General features: G+C 29.4%; 1 protein-coding gene across 2 annotated transcripts in view; it reads left to right on the top strand.

Annotated features, from left to right (window-relative positions):
- The window catches only part of LOC136973724 (poly(rC)-binding protein 3-like), a 206,847-nt gene that overhangs the window by 181,670 nt on the left and 5,467 nt on the right, over window positions 1–19,710 (top strand). The window contains exon 14 of one of the 2 annotated variants that reach the window (XR_010880543.1): window positions 16,159–16,272. Coding sequence is in view for 1 of the 2 variants with exons in the window: in XM_067268470.1 (XP_067124571.1) it covers window positions 16,159–16,215 (57 nt within the window). In the remaining variant the exon portion in view is untranslated. The remainder of the gene's footprint in view (window positions 1–16,158; window positions 16,273–19,710) is intronic. The other variant, XM_067268470.1, reaches the window with a different exon arrangement.

Below are 19,710 nucleotides of genomic sequence, written 5' to 3'. Positions count from 1 at the left end.
CTTCTTTGCGTCTTTATAGCACCTGTAATTGATGTTGTCTCCTATCTGGAATTCTCATATTCTTGTTTCCTCTTTTCTATCCTTATATAGGTGTGGCCCTTTCAAAACCTTTTTAATTCCAGTAAAATATAATAATATTTACTTGCACGAACAAACATTTTTGTATCTCTATAGAGATCTGCTTCAGGTTTGATAATATTCTACCAATGGAATGCCCAGAATTCAAAAATTAACTGCCAATTAATTCAAGCGTTTGAATTATTTGATGCAAATTAATTTGGCTATTTATGTTCTACTCCATTATATACATTCACTATCTGCATACTAATATTTTATCCCAAAATTCTATGAATAAGATGTCAATTTTGTTGTGGATCTTTCTGATATGTATATTGCATATAATATGTATGATATAGTATTGTCATCTTTATAATTTATACAGTTCCCTGCTCTGCTGGCTTTGTATATTTCCAAGTTTTCCAATTCTCTTATATGGTCCGTTTGGAATGATTTCTTTACAAGGGTAGCATTCTCTAGGTCAGCATGTATATCTTGGTCTGATGCATATGTTGCCAATGCTGTGGTATTCTTACTTTTGTCTATATCATATTTATGTTCTTTTAATCAGCAACCTTTTTGTTGATTCTATGTACACCATGTTTTTATCAAACCTATTATCTTTGATCAGTATTTTGTATACCCCTGGCACTCTCATGTTACTCAGCTTGTCTTTATCATTTCTAAGTAGTTCATATATTGTCTGGGTCCTTGTTTATGTTAATTTGATTCCCTTCTCTTCTGCTATTTCTTTATAAATATGATGAAGGTTTTTATTGTATTGGATATACAGCACCGGCAACATATGCATCGGACCCGGATATACATGCTGACCTAGAGAATGCTACCCTTATAAAGAAATCATTCCAAACGGACCATATAAGAGAATTGGAAAACTTGGAAATATACAAAGCCAGCAGAGCAGGGAACTGTATAAATTATAAAGATGACAATACTATATCATACATATTATATGCAATATACATATCAGAAAGATCCACAACAAAATTGACATCTTATTCATAGAATTTTGGGATAAAATATTAGTATGCAGACAGTGAATGTATATAATGGAGTAGAACATAAATAGCCAAATTAAATTTGCATCAAATAATTCAAATGCTTGAATTAATTGGCAGTTAATTTTTGAATTCTGGGCATTCCATTGGTAGAATATTATCAAACCTGAAGCAGATCTCGATAGAGATACAAAAACGTTTGTTCGTGCAAGTAAATATTATTATATTTTACTGGAATTAAAAAGGTTTTGAAAGAGCTAGTTATAAATTCCAGTAGTTAACTGTGAAATATAGGCATGGATTTAGTTGATCATAGATGCTGTGTAGTCTTCTTCCCATCAACAGTTCTGCTGCCATTTTTCCTCTAATGCTACTAGGTGTTGTGCATAAGCTAAACAAAAGTCTGGGGAGCAACACTTTTTTCTTAGCTGTGATGTAATTTTTTGATTTTCCTCTTTATAGTTTGCACTTGTCCATTGGAAGAGGGATGATATGGAGGGGTAAATATGTGCTGTATATTTTTCTTATAAATTCTTCCATTTCTTGGGATTTAAACCTTTGATGATTGTCTGATATAATTGTATTTGGTAGTCCATGTGTACTAAATATTCTTCTGAATAATTTCACTGTTTCCTGGGTTGACTGCATTTGTACTTCTTCTACCTCCACCCATTTCGAATAAGCATCCACCAGAATAAAATATGTACGTCCATATTGTGGTCTTGCATGATCAGTGTGTATTCAGTCCCAGAGTCCTGAGGGTGATGGCCAATGAGTGTCTTTAACTGCGGTTAAGTTTGACCTCTGTTCTTGGCATTTTCTACACATGGATACTGTCTCTTCAATTTGGGAGTCCATTTCAGGACACCAAAAATAGCTCCTGGCTGTTCTTTTCATTCTAGACATGCCCTCGTATGGATTATAACAGGTGTAATAGCTGTGGTTGCAAGATTCTAGGGATAACTACTCTTTGTCCCCATAAAATGCAACCATGGTGAATTGAAAGTTCTAGCTTTCACCTAGCGAAAGGCGTAAGTGGCCATCCGTGTAAGATTGCATGTTCAACTCTTTTTAACACTAAGTCTGTGTTTGTCTCTCTGCTTACTTTCTGAGATGTGATGGGCAATTCTGGCTATTCAAATATAAGGAATATCTCTCCTGATTCAGGGATAGTCTTGTCTTCCACAGTAGTTGGTATACAAGATAATGCATCAACATTAGTCACCTCTGCTGACCGACAATGTTCAATCCTATATGAGTATGCTGCTAATCTCAAACACCAATGAATCATTCTAGGTGAGATTAAATCAGGAATTGGTTTAGCAGAGTTTGGAAGGCCCACAACTGGTTTACAATTCATATATATATAGTAAAATTTTGGGCAGCTAGGTAATTATGAAATTTTGTGATGCCAAAGATTATAGCTAATACTTCTCTCTCAAATTGTGAATAATTTCTTTCTGCTAGATGGAGTGTCCTCAATGTAAAGTATATAGGAGCTTCTGATCCTTCTGGTAATGTGTGTGAAAGTACTGTTCCAACTCCATATGGTGAAGCATCACATGACAACAATACTGGTTTATTTAAATTATAATGGATTAATAATGTTTCTGGTGTTAGCATCCTTTTTATTTTCATGAATGCTTTGCTGTGTTCTTTTTTCCATGGTTTGTTCTTGTCTAGGAGTCTATATAATGATTCAGCTTCTGTTGCTTTATCTTTCATAAATCTATATAGAAGTTTACAAATCCCAAAAATGCCTGTAAATCTTGTTTGTTTTTTGGGTCCTGAACCTGTTGGATCGCTGCAATTTTATCCGGTGTGGGTTGAATGCCCTGAGCATCTATCAAATATCCTAAAAATGTAAGTTGATTTATTTTGAATAGGCATTTGCTTTTGTTCAGTTTTAGTCCAGCTTCTGAAATCCGGTTAAGAATTTTCCTCAACTTATGATGTAGGGCTTCTTCATTGAGTCCCATAACAAGTATATCATCTATCATTACAATTGCCCCTGGAATACCTCCTACAATCTTTTCCATCTCTCTCTGGCAAATCCTCACTGAACAACTACTAGTGAACAACTACTCACTCCAAATGGTAATCTTTTCATTTTATATAAATCCTTGTATGTGTTGATAGTCAGAATCTCAGACAACTCCTGGTCCACTGGAAATTGGAAACAAGCATCCTTGAAATCAAGCTTGGCAAGTACCTTTCCACCAGATAATGAAGCAAGTATATTGTTAATGGCTGGCAATGGGTATACATCTTTTATTGCCTCTCTGTTTACAGTGCAGTGGTAATCTCCACATAAACATACACTTCCATCTGGTTTTGTAATGGGTACCACAGGAGTGTCCCACTTGAAGTTCTAACTGATTCTATAACTCCTAAATGATGAAGTTGATTCAACTCTTGTTCTACTTTGTTCTCATTGCAAAAGGAACCTGTCTTGAAGAACTTCAAAAGTTTAAGAACTAGCTTGCAACAGTTTTGAGTGAATGCCTGAAGAAGAACCCAGGAGGGGTGTCAAAAATGTTTGCACTTTAGAAATTTTGCTCCGGTTAATTGGTTTCCAGTAAGAAGATTTATATTTCGACTGGTGTATTAAGAAGTTTAATATATCAGAAATAGCAAGTTGTCACAAAAACTAGCAGAAGAGAAACTGAGAATAATTGTTAGTTGGAATAGAACTAAATAATAGAGTTTAATGAAAGGAGGAATCTTTTAAACAATGAAAGAAGTGTTTATATATACACATTCATTTTGAAATGAAATTAAGAAATTTTAGCTAAGGAAAAGTCAAATTTGAGGATAAAATATTATATGTATAATAAAAACATGTTTCTCCCTCACCGGGTCATAGAAGACAAAAAATGTACCCTCCGTAACCAATATCCGGCGTGAAAATTCAAAAACATAGGTTGGCAAATGCTTTCGATGCCCCTCCTGGGCTCTTCTTCAGGCCAAATTTGCTGTAACTGGATTCTTACAATCGAATGTTTTTCAAATCAGAACGTGCTTTACTTCTAGATGTTCAAATATGGAAGGCAATCTCGTGCCGTTTCAAAAATATATAATTTTTTTACAAGTGGAGATACGACATGCACATGATATAATAATCGCATGTATCATAAAATAAATTACGATTTGTCATTCAATAAATATTGCCAAGCTGTTGAGAGATTCATTTCTTCTTTAAAATTGATGCAGGTTAATTTGCGATCTGCTTTGAATATTTCCATTGCTTCTAAAGTTCTTAGGTGTTCCTGGTGACGGGTGGTGCGGATAATTTGTACCGCATTAAAAATCGGGTTATGTTCGGGTTTGTCGCATACGTAGTAATGCCGTTGTACATTTGTTGTGGGTGATATCCGATTTATGTTCTTTTAGCCTAGTGGCTAATGGACATTTGGTGGATCCTATGTACATTTGGGTTATGGGCTTCTATATACAATTTATTGAGAAACAGAAAAGATGCCCATAACTCAAACAGGCTCCCGGGAATATATACAATTCTGTTAATAGATGGCAGAGGCGATTAATGTACATAGGATCCACCAAACGTCCATTAGCCACTAGGCTAAAAGAACATAAATCGGATATCACCCATAACAAATGTACAACGGCATTATCTACATATGCGACAAACCCGGACATAACCCCGATTTTTAACGCGGTACAAATTATCCGCACCACCCGTCACCAGGAACACCTAAGAACTTTAGAAGCAATGGAAATATTCAAAGCAGATCACAAATTAACCTGCATCAATTTTAAAGAAGAAATGAATCTCTCAACAGCTTGGCAATATTTATTGAATGACAAATCGTAATTTATTTTATGATACATGCGATTATTATATCATGCGCATGTCGTATCTCCACTTGTAAAAAATTATATATTTTTGAAACGGCACGAGATTGCCTTCCATATTTGAACCTCTAGAAATAAAGCACGTTCTGATTTGAAAAACATTCGATTGTAAGAATCCAGTTTCAGCAAATTTGGCCTGAAGAAGAGTCCAGGAGGGGCATCGAAAGCATTTGCCAATCTATGTTTTTAAATTTTCACGCAGGATATTGGCTACGGAGGATACATTTTTTTGTATTATATGTATATTGTTATATATGTAAATATACAGTATATATAACATTTTATCCTCAAATTTGTATAAAAAATACAGTGAAACCTCACGTAACAAGCATAATTCATTCCAGAGTTTCACTCATAATGCAAAACACTTGTTAAGCAAAATAATTTTTCCCATAGAAATTAATGTAAAATATGATAATGTGTTCCATGCTGAAAAAATGCTCAAATGTTTTATGTATAACATTTATTCAAAAAATATTGTACAATATAAACTGTTAAGGAGTGTGAATCGTCATCATCTTTTCCTCTAGCGTGGAATGAACCATCCTGGAATGAGAATTCGATTTGCAGAAACAAAAGAAAAAAATCATAGCTAATATGTTTGATACAACATACTCAGAACACCTTTTAAATTTGCAGCCATGTTTATTAGATACTAACTAACGTTTTCGGTCGTATTTAACGACCTTCTTCAGGAAAAAACAGCAAAAAATCAAACACTTAAAACATTTGCAGTAACGAACAAGCATTTGGAACGTTTTTAAAAGGTGTTGTATTGATAAGTTATGCAGTCTACGATGAGTTCTAATATGTTTGGGATATCGTTTGGAGTGTTTATCAAATTCTTGGGTTATGTAAAGGCTATAATTAAATATTAGAAATTAATTAATTTGACTAGAGGTAGGCAGTTATGTTTCCATCTCGTATTAAATTCATTAATTATAAATAGTTAATTTTTAATTCAGACATTTCTAAAATTTAATGACCCAAGAATTTGGCATATCATTTGGCGTGTTTATTATATAACGGGCTTTGGTTGTTGATGTTTATAAGTAATATGTGTGAACACAAGTTTGGAAAAATATGTGATTACAAGTGACAGTAAGATGCTAGCAGAACGAGTGCTAAACACAGACTGACGGAGCATGCTGCATGCGCACAATTCGGGACTTCTTCTCTCCTCATCACTCATTATGCGAAACATCGCTCGTTAAGCGAGGCAAACTTTCACAATTTGTTTTGCTTGTTATGTGAATACTTGCTGTGCAAGGTTCCACTGTATAGGGAAAAAAATATTATATTGTATTATTTATTCAGTAATATATTATATAATTTTTATATAACACAAAAATGTTTGAATTGTTAGATTTGACTGTATATATAAATATATCGTACAATAATTAAAAATGGTAATGGTATTCTCAGGTTGCAATCAGAAATGGAAATTCTATTTTAAAATTGAAGAGTTTTCATTTAATCTTTGTGTCACTAGCATATTGTAAAGCCAGTTAAACTTATAGATGATATTTCTTAAAAAAGTAATTAAGTTTTACATTTTTGAAAAGATTTGTTTATTTTCAAAAATTTTATAAATCCAAGTCATTGTTTTTTACACCAAAATTATACAAACAATTGCATTATTCTGAAAATTGATCTACAGGTCCATAAGCATTTGAAACTTTTATATTTATAATTCCTCTAATAAAAATATCAATTGATATCATTTGAAATAGCACAGGTGGAATCATAATTTGAAATATTGTCACTGATATCATTTAATATCAACTGTTTTGAATGGATATTTCAGACTATGAAATGATAACATGAACATTTCATATCAATTGATAATGAAATTATTATTATTATTAAACTGATATATTAGTATGTAAATTTTAAAGTATTATAGAGACAATACATATGACATCCCATCCTTTTTTAAGCAAATCTGGCTAAAACTATTATGGGATCATTTAGGGACACAGTACTTTTGGTTCTGAAAATATCAATGGTCAAATATTAAAATATATTAAAAACTCCAAAGGTATTATCCATCAAGTTATCAAAAGATTTGTACTGCAAATAAGTAATAATTACATCATTAATTATGTATAAAATATTAAAAATTCTATTTTGGCATCGCATTTTGTATTTTCACTTAAAAACAGATATCCGAAGACATTTTTTGCGTATAAAATGTAATATTTTTAGACAAGCCTATTAAATTATTATTAGAGGAGAACTCTGAATTGAATAATAACTATATCAATAATAATACATCAATAAATTTTAATTATCATTTTTGTAATAAAATTCACATTACAATATTTTAATTCATTGAAAATAGATTTTAGGTGTTATATCTTTAATAATGGAACATATGGTGAAATATTAAATTTTGCTATTTAACAAGTAGTATTCCAGAACAATTTTACATTTTATAATCAATTTCTGATTCTTTACAGACAAATCAAAAGTTTTGTCTGTAAAGAATCAATCTTTATTCATATAAAAAAAATAATTTTTAAACATCCTATAATTTTATTAAAATTTATTCTTGAAATTCAAGAAAAATGTATTAATATGGATGAAACAAAATACAGTAAATGCTTCATAAATCACAGAAAAAATTAATTAGTTATGATAGTTTTGTTTATATATTTTTTTTTTTTTAGTTTTAGTATAGTAGCTAGTTTAAAGGAATAAAATAATTTCTTTTCAAAATTTAAAGTTTTTGAAAAATTCAAGAACAAGTAATATGATGTTAATATTGCACATTTTCAACATTAAAAAATTTTTCACTAACACTACTAGCACTCACTCATTCTCCAATGGACACAGATTGACAAAAATTCAAATTTCAAATCATCATTTTTGGTTAATCGGGCAGTTGACAGTTGTTTTAAATAAACTAGTAATTTGAAAATGTTTATTTAAAAGTTGTTCAATGCAAATGTAAACAAAAAACAACAAAGACACCAATAAGAAAAAGATGCAGAAGAAAGGTTGGTGTCTGTGTGAATTCATGTGCTTCACTTGCATTGAGTCTACTAGTAGGTATTAAGTTGTATGTTAATTATATTATTATAGCAATTATCCAGTGTTGTGAGTTGTCCAATTACAGTAAAATGCAATTACTAGTACTTATACTGATACATCACATATTTCGTGATAACATATAAATGCTGAGATTTTATTATGATGAAAAAATTTTCATTAACTTCCTTTCTTTATACATTATTAAAAAAAAATAGTATGTAGATTTAAAAGCCATTTCTTGTTGTGACTGTTTTAAAATTATATGTATTTGTTTATATATTTGCATAAATTTCTTTTCCACTATCTCTTTTAAAACATAATGAATTTGAAAGATCATATTTTCAGTAGTATATTGTCAAATTCATATTTCATGATTGGGTGAAAATTTTCTTTACTCATTTTTATTTACAAAATTCATTAAATCAGTATTTTTAAGAATGTGTAGGTTTATTTTAAAATTTTTGTTACTTAATCACAATGCCAGGCTGAAATTTTTAGTCGTCTTTTAATTTAAAAATCACATGACTTCCAGTGAAGAATGGAAGTTCAAATACAGTTAATTGGGGCCTCAAGCCCTAAGATTTTCATATTTTGTCTCAATTTTCATCTATCTCTCTGTTTTCAAGATTAATGAAGGATGGATGGATGGATGGGAATGTATAGGTCTGCAATCTGAAAATTGCAGCCCAACAATTTTTAATGTATAGCAAACTTTATCTTAAGTCATCAAAATAATTTAAAAGATACTATTGAGTAGTGTGTACTGCACAAATTTGAAATTTAGAAAATTAAACATTCTTTCTCAATTTATAAAATAATGATAGCTTATGCCAATGTGAAGGTAATTATAAAGACAACAGGATAGTTCAATGATGATAAATTTACAATAATCACATTTAATAAAAATACTTCAAACATTTCTGACATTTTCCAAAATATCATCATTGGAAACTGAATTTTAGAACTAAAAAATTATTTATACTATCTCTCTGTCTACATCATACTCTGTGTGTACTGCTAGCCAAAATCAATGTTATGGAAGCTGGGAAAATGCTTAGAGCATGTCAGTTAATAAAGAAATTTGTTTCACTATCAAACAAGCTTCATCACAGAAGATAATGTCTCATCCAAGAAGTTTTATATTTAAATTACATCACAAGTCCACCATGTAATATCTAAAGGACTGAAGTATGTAACAAAACCTGTCCAAGATGATGATGCCACTCTTATACCTGCCATAACTTCAACAATAGCTCCATCAAGTGTGAGCAAGTCTTTGGATTTTCTTATTGTGGCAGGCATTGCCATTTATTTTAAAACAATACAACTATAATTGTGTTATGAACTCCATCTGCACCCCTTGTATTGTTAAGAAATTTTTGTATGGACAATAATTTAAGAATCTAGTGTAATGTTATAACATAACATACTCCATCTTGCAGAGTTAAAACCAATGTGTTATACAAAGATGCATGTACTTTTGATAGTTTACAACTATCTTCTTCAAACTGATTTGATTAGACTCAAATCAAACAAGATTTTTCATATTTAAAATTGGAACATAGCAAGCAACATTTTTAAAAAATGCTCCAACTACGTGCCCATGAAATGTATAAAATTTAAAAGTTTGATAATAAAGATTATAAATTATTAGAAATAAAAGTTAATAAATATTATGTTAATAATAAACATAAAAATAAAAATAAAACAATTTTATGCAGATATTCCTTAATTAAAACACTTTTTAATATCAATCTGTAGTTCTATGATTTTAGTCGATTATATAACATGATCTATAGTTTGGGAATGTCAAGGATAGCACTGTTACAGTAGGAGAGGGGAGTTATAAAATGCCTTCTATAGGAATAATGTTCTTCTATCCTGGCATTGTTTAAAATTAAGACATGGAACCAGAGGGGTTCATAATCATGGTATAAGATTCTTTTGGCCAGTTCTGTAGTATTCCTAATTTTGTATGTCTTCCTGATGTTCTTAGACAAGTGTTCTGAAAATTCTGGTAGTAGCGCCAATATAATTAATTGTTACCCCCAAAGAGACTGTGTTGTAAAGGTATGGCATATATCCCTGATTTAGAAAAATCAGGGATATATGCATATGCCTAGGCTTTTATGCAATGACAAGTCAACTTTGTCATTGCATAAAAGCCTATGTAAGGTAGGTCGAGAGTTAGTGGGACAATAAACCTGAACTTTCTGAATGCGCATGTGATACTAATGACAGTGACCTTATGGTATTGTAAGTTGTATGTAAGTAGGGTTCTTTTTTGTGTTCAGAGTGGATGAGGGAAAGAGTATTCTTTTTACATGGTTAACCAGGTATTTGAATTTTGCAGGTGTATAACCTGTCTTACCTACTGCAATTGATATTAACCACTGTTCAAGTCATTGTCAACTGCTGACTAGAGGGGAAGAGAAATGTCCTGCATATGAGAGCTGTTATGGCAGAATTTACATACTGGTGGTTGGAAGGCTGTTGATGAAATTATAAGAGGCAAGGCATTAAATTTATGGAACACAGAATGTAATTCCATCTGGAGATCTGTATATAAGCAGATCCAAGAATGAAATTTTAGCATTGATCTCATGTTCCGTGGTGAATGAAGTGGAAGAGTAGAACAAGGACAGCATTTCTATAAGTGTTAATAGTTTATCTTCAGAGCCATCCCAAGTGATTAAGATGTCTACATATCATAGGTAAAGGAGAGGGTATTGCAAGTGGCGAGTTGACGATTTTTGCTTCAATGTTCCTCATAATAATTTTGGTTAGTGCAGCAGAAGGTGAGCCCATTGATATGTCATGCTTTTTGTTGTAAATATTGCCATCAAAATGAAAGTAATTATTATCAGTAATGAATAGCAGTGCCTCACATAAATCTAGTACTTGAGGCACCAAAAGACCTTTCCTAATAAGCATGGCATTCACTATCATAACAGCCTCAAATTGTGGTACCAAAGACTACAATGATACTACATAAATTTTGTAACCAAATAACCAACAAACCGTCTCATTGTCTTCATAATTATTTTCTTTCCCAAAATAAACATATAACTTCCACATAAAATTATTTACCATAACTGCTTTTCCAGAGTTAACATCTTCATTCTCCTAACGCTTTCAGATTCCTACAATCCATTTTTAGAGACATCAAGAATTAAAAAAAATATAAATATCTAAACCCAATAGTTATATATTAAAGCCAAATGATTGCTGAATTATATCGAGCTATATTACTACCATTATTATTAATTAAAAGCTAACTAATTTGGCACTAGAAGTTGAGTGCCGTAGTAAGAGTTATAGGCCACAGGCACTGATTTATTTCCAGCTGATACTGTAAGTAATGAAGTATGGTTATATCTAAATTAATAGGTGCTTGGAAGCAAGAATTGGACAAAGGTCCAGTGCAATGCAGCTGCACAGTAAGCAAGAGTTGGGGTTCAAGTCCCACTTCAGGCTGATTCTTTTCTTCCAGAACCTTCTAAATTAATTATTAAAATTAATTATAATTATTAAATTCGGCAAGAGATGGTGCATAATGCCTTCCTTTAGTACCAAATTACTTAGCATTTAATTCGTAATATGAGGTATAGCCTGATATAACTCAGCAATCATTTGGCTTCAAAATAAATAAATAAATCATACATCTGTTAATCATTCCTCAAGAATATATCAGAAAATACCAATGTATCTATTTCCTGCAACCATCCTCTAACTCTGGAAAATAGTTTTGGATGAATCATTGCTGCAACTTCAAACCACATGATTTGTACATGATTTGAATTGACTGCTTTCTAACATTGTCTGCTCACTGCATTTCTACGGTGCAAGTTTATACTAGGCAGGGCAAAACAGTTCCTCTTACAGGTAAGTCAGAGTACACTCAGTGTGCTGTGTAATCTTGCTATTTCTCTTCAGAAACATCAAAATACTGTCTTTTATCCAGTAAGTCCATGTTCACTATTAAAGTTTCAATCCTTATAATTTCATTTAAATAGTTGGCTAATTTTTGCAAAAAGCATTTAATATAAAAATAATTTTTCAATAAACATTAGGGGATTAAGTTAATCTTACATTATTACCAAAAATATATATTTCAAGTGAATGAATCAACCTATTAATATTCATTCTACGCAACAACAATTTAATGGAATATTTTGGGTTTCCCAAAGTAAATGGCACAAGACTGAAACAGAGTGAAAGACAATGATAAAATTAATGGATTCTTTTGAAAACTTCATGAGTCTTTTGAATTAGCAAAATTTTCATTATTTTTTTAGTTTGGCCAGAGCAATGGCAAAAACCCAAAGACAAAACCACACTATACAAAGCTCATGAAGACATCTATGTGTATGAAACATAGTTGCCAACCATCAGCATTTTGTATGCTCTGTCATTGGACAGACTGCTTTTCCCTTTTGCTAGCATTTTTATGCAAAAATCAGCATTTTTCTACCAATGTTTCCATTTTAAAGGTTGGTAAATATGATGAAAGCATGTTTATACAAAACTTTATTGGACAAAGTAACACGTTTCATTATTATTATAACACTTACAAAAAAATATGTTATGTTATAAAGAAATCAATTATTACTTATTTTAAAACAAATTAAACTTTAAGTATGCATAGTGTATAGAGTTTGTATAAAGTAGGTTGTAATGATGTGTGGATAGAACAGAATGATGATGGTTCTTTCCTTCTCTCTCTTTGTTGGGTTTTTCCAGTACTGGCTAACATTGCAGGGTTGTGGAATTGAGTAAAAATATCTCCAGAGATGTTTCAAATTTGGCACTGACACTACCTTGAATTTTAGTAAATAATAATATTAGATATAATGTATTTAGTTTAGGATGGCAAGCCCAAATAGGCTTGCATAAAATAATAAAATGGTCATTTTGTTTTTGTGTGTACGAATAAATTTAAAAATAGGATAAAGATTAAATTTCATAAAATATTAAAGTATGAGGTATAAATTTAAACATAGTATCCTATCCTGGGAATTCACATCAATTTAATACAATTTATATTTAACTATCAACTAATACAAAGTATATAATAAAAACCTGTATTAATATTACTTTGAAAAAGATTTACATAAAAATCAATAAAAGAAAATGAAAAAGAAACCAACAAACAATAATAATTAATGAGAATTCTGTAGCCAATTTTACTTATTTTGTAAATTTTAAACAAACATTATTTCTATTTAAAAATCATTTACATTTAAATGAAATTCTCTTGCATGACATGTTTGCCACTCTGGGTATAGTATTTATTACAATTTATTAAATTAAAGATATACTAGTAAATATTACTAAGGGCTCCCAATTCACAAATTTATGCAATAAGCAATTACATCTATAATTGAAAAATTTATATTAATTTTATAGTTTCATATATATTGAAGTTGAACTTTTTCCATAATCTGTATACCTATAAAAAAAAATAAGACATCTTATTTTGACAAATTTTACAGGTATGTGTACATCTTATTTTGGAAAATTTAAGTTTTCATTTTTTAAGTAAATAGTAATTGGTTGCAAAGTTTATAAAACAATCATTTTAATATTAATAATAAAAAAAAACATGTTTTGTCGAATGAGGTTTTGTATGAATACATATGGGCTTTTGTCATTTTAAACAAAAGTGATATTGACAATGATATCATAAAAGATGTCAATTTCAATATTTTGTGTAAATTGGATTTAGCTGTTACAAACACTGACCTCAACTAATAGTTGGAAAGAACTGTGACTGTCACTATGATAATTTTCACACCAAATACTGTATAAAGCACATTTTAGCATTGCCTAATACACATGCAGCGTGAGCTTGAGTCCACGCATGCGCAACTTCGCTGGCCACGGAGCCGGATGCTCGATCAGTTTTCGAACGTTTCTGAACTTTTGTTTTGTGTTCTTAACGGCTTTAGCAAAACTTTATGCGTTCTATTCAATATCAAATTAGTTCTATTTAAAGTTTTTTTGGCAAATTTATGTACTCGCCTGATGACGACAGCAATAAGGTTCGTCGAAAGTACTTGCGACAAGCAAATGTGTATATAACGCTGAACTCAGTGTATTTTTCGCATTGTTTAGAACTGTGACTGGCAGTGTCATTGATGACACTATGTTTTTGACAACTTTATGCTGAGAAACAATTTGTCTGTCAAATTAACAGTTTTATTATTTTTATATTCATTTGTATGTATGCTACAAAAATTATAATAAAATTTTTAAATCTAATTGAATAAAATTTGAATGAAGCATTTTTTAAAGCAAATATTAATTTAGATTGTTTTATGGCAAAAGCAAGGGAATATTATTGCAAAAATTTTAGAAATTATGGAAATACAAATTTTAAATATTTTCTTAGAACAGACATTTTGAATACACCATAATTTCCTGAGTATGACAGCTTGCACCTACTTTCAAATTGACTTTAAACACAGATAACCCACAGATTATCTGCAGGAAATTACAACAAATGTGTCATATAATGTTTCAAATAATCCAAATATATTTTTTTTACTATGTACGATTAAGGGATCCTAAGTACACCAATTAAAAGCACTTATTACTTTATAGAACTTTTCTAAACTTTTCATTAGTGTCAAATTATGAATGATTGATATTTTATTCAAATGAATGGATTCTATTATTATTTATGAATTTAAAAATTTATATTAAGTCTCAAAAATATCTTATTTTAATAAATTAAATTTTTAATGAAAACAGATTTACTGTTATTTATTACAGTGTTTATTTTCTTAAAAGACATTCTATTTTTAAGCAGCATTTTCTTTGAAATTTTTTTATAAAATTATAACACAGTAAATAAAAATATAAAAAAAAACAAGCAATTATTTATTGTGACATTGTCACAATGCTGCATTGCAAATTTTAATCATATTTTAAATTTAATTTTAAAACATACTCTCCCTCTCAAATTAGTAGTGACTTGCCCCTGTACATCATACTTTTCCTTTAACAATAGAGTCATGCCAGTCATCTATCTAATACCTTTCGGGGGAAAACTTTTCAATTGAAATAACATTACTTCCAGTTTGCATCGGAAGTTCTTATATAGTTAATCAAGGCCTCCTACCCCTAAGGTTTTCATATCTGATCTAGTCATTCATCTATTCTATGGAAATTTATAGGTCTACAATTTTTTTAAATTGCAGTCCAATAAGCCAAATGGCATATAAAAACATCCTTTATTTTAATGCATCAAAAAATAACTCCTAAAATTTAAATAAATATGTTAACTAGTTCCTGAAATCAATAATTACTATTGTTTAATAATTAACCAACCAACAGCCAAAATAATCGGGTAGAAATTATCCTACAAATTTTTGTATTTGTAGGATAATTTCTACCAGATTATTAATTAATATATTGGGTTATTGGGATGTTGATATAATTACTATTATTTTTTATTTAACTGTTAATATTTCTAAGATCTTAAAATTTGAAAAATTAACTGCATTTTTTAATTATATTTAAAATTGTTTTTTGAGTTGGTAATACATGAAATAACCATTTATATTTCAGTGTATCAATAAGACAAAATAAATACTATGAGATTGTATCTTTTATTTTATATTTTTTTAGTTATATTATTACACAGAAATGTGTAATAATATAACTTAAAAAATGTAAAATAAATTAAATTCCCAAATGCTTTTGAGCACCATAGCTGACTTTTAGGGGAAATTTTTGCTTTTTAAAAAATCTTCATCAAAATTCAAATATAAATACATGCAAAGAAATTCTACAGTTTTCTTTATATTTATGTTTTTCTTTTGTGGCAAAATATTTATAGTGTAAAAATTTTTTGTTAAAGATGAACAGCAATATTCAAAAGGAAAGAGAAACAAGTTTAATTTTTATTATAAGTATCTCTCCAGTTTGATACTCTTTAAAATTCCAATATGAGATTTGAGTCTTACTTAGGAATTGCAATTATGGTTTTAAATTAGACTTGTGTAAATGTAGAGTATCTTTAGATAATTGTTATTTAAAATTTATATATTTAAACATTTTTAAATGTAAATTTATCATATTCCTCATCAATTTGAATAATAAGTTTTGGAACAGTTGTAAATTTATAAATAAAATTTAATTAATTGAAGTATTTTATTTGCAGCATCCAGACAGCACAGATACCTTTGCTTTGGAAGAACATCCCTGTGGTACCACTGAAGTGAGTGTATATGGCTTCCTTGCTCTCTGTTGGCCCTGTCTTTGGCTTCAGTCTTTGGTAAGACCTCCTGTCCTGTTTTTGTTTTTTTAGAAGCCTGGGTGGAATATCAGTTAGTGACAAGCTTTAATATAATTTGGAGATACAGTTTTTCTCAGAGAAAGTTAAAAGAGTATTTAAAGAATTTAGTAATTACTATACTGGTAATTTATTGTAATGTTTTAGAACATTTATTGTGAATTCACTTTTTTTTTAAAAACAGAATTATTATTCCATTTTAATATCTTCTTAGAAATACTCTGCAAACTTTAAAAGATATTTTATTATTCCAGTGCATACAATAATACAAATTGTGAAAAATTATTTTAAAAACTCCAACAGTTATAAAATTAATTTGATAAAGTTGTTTTGCTTAATGTATCATTATCACTACAACATAACAGCACAATCACAGTTTTTTTTGAGAAAATTGAAAATTATGTATTCTGTAAAATTCATGATAGATAAAAGAGAATAAAATTCACTAATTTATTTTGTTTAATAGTTTTTTTAATAGATTTTATACGAGATTTCCTTATTTAGATTCACAAAATAATGTTAATAAAATTCATTATTATAATCTTCCTTTAAAAAGTATTTGTAATCACAAATTGATCTTGCTTTTATTAAGTAAAATCATAAATTTATATTACGAGAAAAATTTATAATTTTTAATGAGAAAAACAAAAATGTTATAAAAATCTTTTAATTGCTTGCATTTATATCTATTATTTTTTGTATTTTAATAATGTTTTATTTACACAGGGTCATTTGTTTATAGTGTTTTTAATTCATTTTTAATGAGGTGTGAATGCTTTAATTTTAACATAATTTTTAATTAAATTCTAAGTAAAAAAATTAAATATAATTTAAAAGTTAAAAAATTTATTTCAACGTTGAAATGAACATTTATATTTTTGAATTTAAAAATTAGTTTTATATATTTATCTCTATCCCTTGATTTACACAATACCATACTTTACAATTTAGATGACTTCGAATTTATTTTACATTCAAATCATACATATTTATCATCTACATTTCAAATTACTATCTAATTTATCTGCCATTTTTAGATGTATTATGTCAGTTCAAAAATAATAATTTAATAAAATAATAATTCATTTTGATTTTTTTGCTAAGATCAAAGTGAAGTACTAGAGATCAGTTGTTTAATGAAATCTTAATCTAAAATTCAATTCTAATGTAATAATTTTTATTTTAAAGAGAAAATATTATTTTTAGTGATTTAACATTAATAAATTTTATGCTATCTATACTGTAATTTAGTTTCAAAGAATAAACCACCATCTTAAACAGTGATATAATCTCAAACTCAAACTTGGGCAAATCTATACCGAGATACATATTATACTGTCTTCCTATCCATTGCACATATTACAGTAGCTTGTTTGTATGACTCTCTTTGATACAAACTAGCAGCATGTAGGATATTAATCAGGAGAGCATATACTCATTGTGCTGTGGCACATTATCCTATGGGAATAAAGGGCAATTGCCTAGGAGGCCCTAAACAAATCTTTTATAACCTCATTACCATAGTAAGAATATCAGAATTTAAATTCGGACCATTTCTGGGAACCCAAGATTGCTGGTGTGGTTTAGGTTGCACTGATGTAGCATATAACTTAGCTTGCAAGAGGGTTGCATTAAAAACAAATGAGGATACCAGGGATTCCCCAAAAATTTCTACAAAGAAAATGTTTGAAATTAACACTGTACATGGAACCCCCTAATTTAAATTTGCCTGGGCTCCCATGAAACTATAACAAGCCACTGCCATTGTGCAAGAATTTAGGATAAAGGAGATAGTAATATCATTAGGTTACAAACATAACACCATACTCAATGTTTATATTATCTGCCTGATTGAACTTGATACTTAAATAATTATCAGAATTATTCAATATTAGGATCATATACAAATGTAATTCCACTTTCTATCAGTACTTAAGAAATGATAAGAACAAGATGCTGTCCTCTGATATCTTATCAGAGGACAGCAAAACAAGGATTTACATAATTCCAACACAAATGGATAGTAATGGGTGGAAGAGAGTAAACATCATATACACAATTAGAAATTTTGCACAGTGAATTAAAGAACACAAATACAATATCAATAAAAATAGGAAAATACAGTGTTAGCAAGTTTTGCTAATATAAGGATGTTGAAAAATGTTCATTCCCTTTCCGTGCAACCATGACCAAACAAATCCAGATGTATTAACAAAACATTTATGGAGAATGCCTTAATGCTAAAGAGATAAAGATGTGGAATGTCTAACCATGGCAGGAAATATGCAATAGTTAAAAATCTAAAACCTTTTTTGTACAAATTCTGTATTGGTGTTATTATATTTCCAGATATTTTGATGCATTATTCTTTGATGTTTATATACAGTATCTAGTTATGACGTTTTTACCAATAGATAACACTACATGTAAATCCAGCAAATAGATGTGGACAAAAATTAATTGATATATAGAAATCCAATCAATATTTGGGGTGGGATGTATGACATTTTCTAAGTTAGGAGCATGTAAATTTAACTGCAGAGTTTTGTAGCAATTGGTCAAACAGCCTAGGAGTGTATAGCAAACAAACAAACATTCTCATTTATGGATATAGATAAATGAAAACTTAAATATTCAATTTTTTATTTCTACTAATTTGTTATTGAGTTCACCCCTGATTACAAAATATTGATTCCTGTAATCAGGAATTAACTTGTAATTTTTGTAGTCCTAAGCTATAACATATAAAAGGCCCCTCACCTCCACCAAATACTGTAGTTATATATATAAAAATGTAAAGCCCTAAGTTATGTAGACTCATAATATGAAGCTGCAGCTTGTTTAAGTTATGTGCAAATCTGGCCTTGCTTGTAATGTAAAAATTATTTTCTTTAAATCTTCAAGAATATTAGAGAGCAATGCATTCATGAAAAGTTTTCATCATTGAAATAAATAAATAATGTTTGCTCATAAAAGTTAAAATACATTTAATAAAAATAGTTTCTGAAATGAACCAGATAGAGTCAAAAAGATTAATGTGAGTGCTTTCTTTTAAATTTCAGTAAAACAGACATTTAGAAATTTATTAATCAAAGTATAAACCATCAGTAATATAATTTCGAATTAACACTTTAAGCCTTTTTTATAAACCATTATCAGGAGTTTTTTAATATTAAATTATAGAACATTTGACCTTTATTTAAAAATTTGGAATAATCAAATTTAACTTTACTCTAGGCTAATAACTTAACTTTTGATAGGAGAGTTTGGAGAAAAGTAGTGGATGGTGGTAGTAAAAAAGTTTTCACCATGTTGACCTGTACACCCTCTGGTTATCAGCAGGAAAGGATGATGATAAACTAAATATAATTCATGCAAGAAAGGATATAATTAAAAAAATTAGACATTTAATTACTGTAA

This window comes from Centruroides vittatus, unplaced genomic scaffold, assembly GCF_030686945.1.
Source record: "Centruroides vittatus isolate TY-2023 unplaced genomic scaffold, ASM3068694v2 contig_329, whole genome shotgun sequence".
In the NCBI taxonomy this organism is placed as follows: Eukaryota; Metazoa; Arthropoda; class Arachnida; order Scorpiones; family Buthidae; genus Centruroides; species Centruroides vittatus.
The sequence above is the reverse complement of the archived record's forward strand: the minus strand, read 5'-3'. Positions and strand labels throughout refer to the sequence as shown.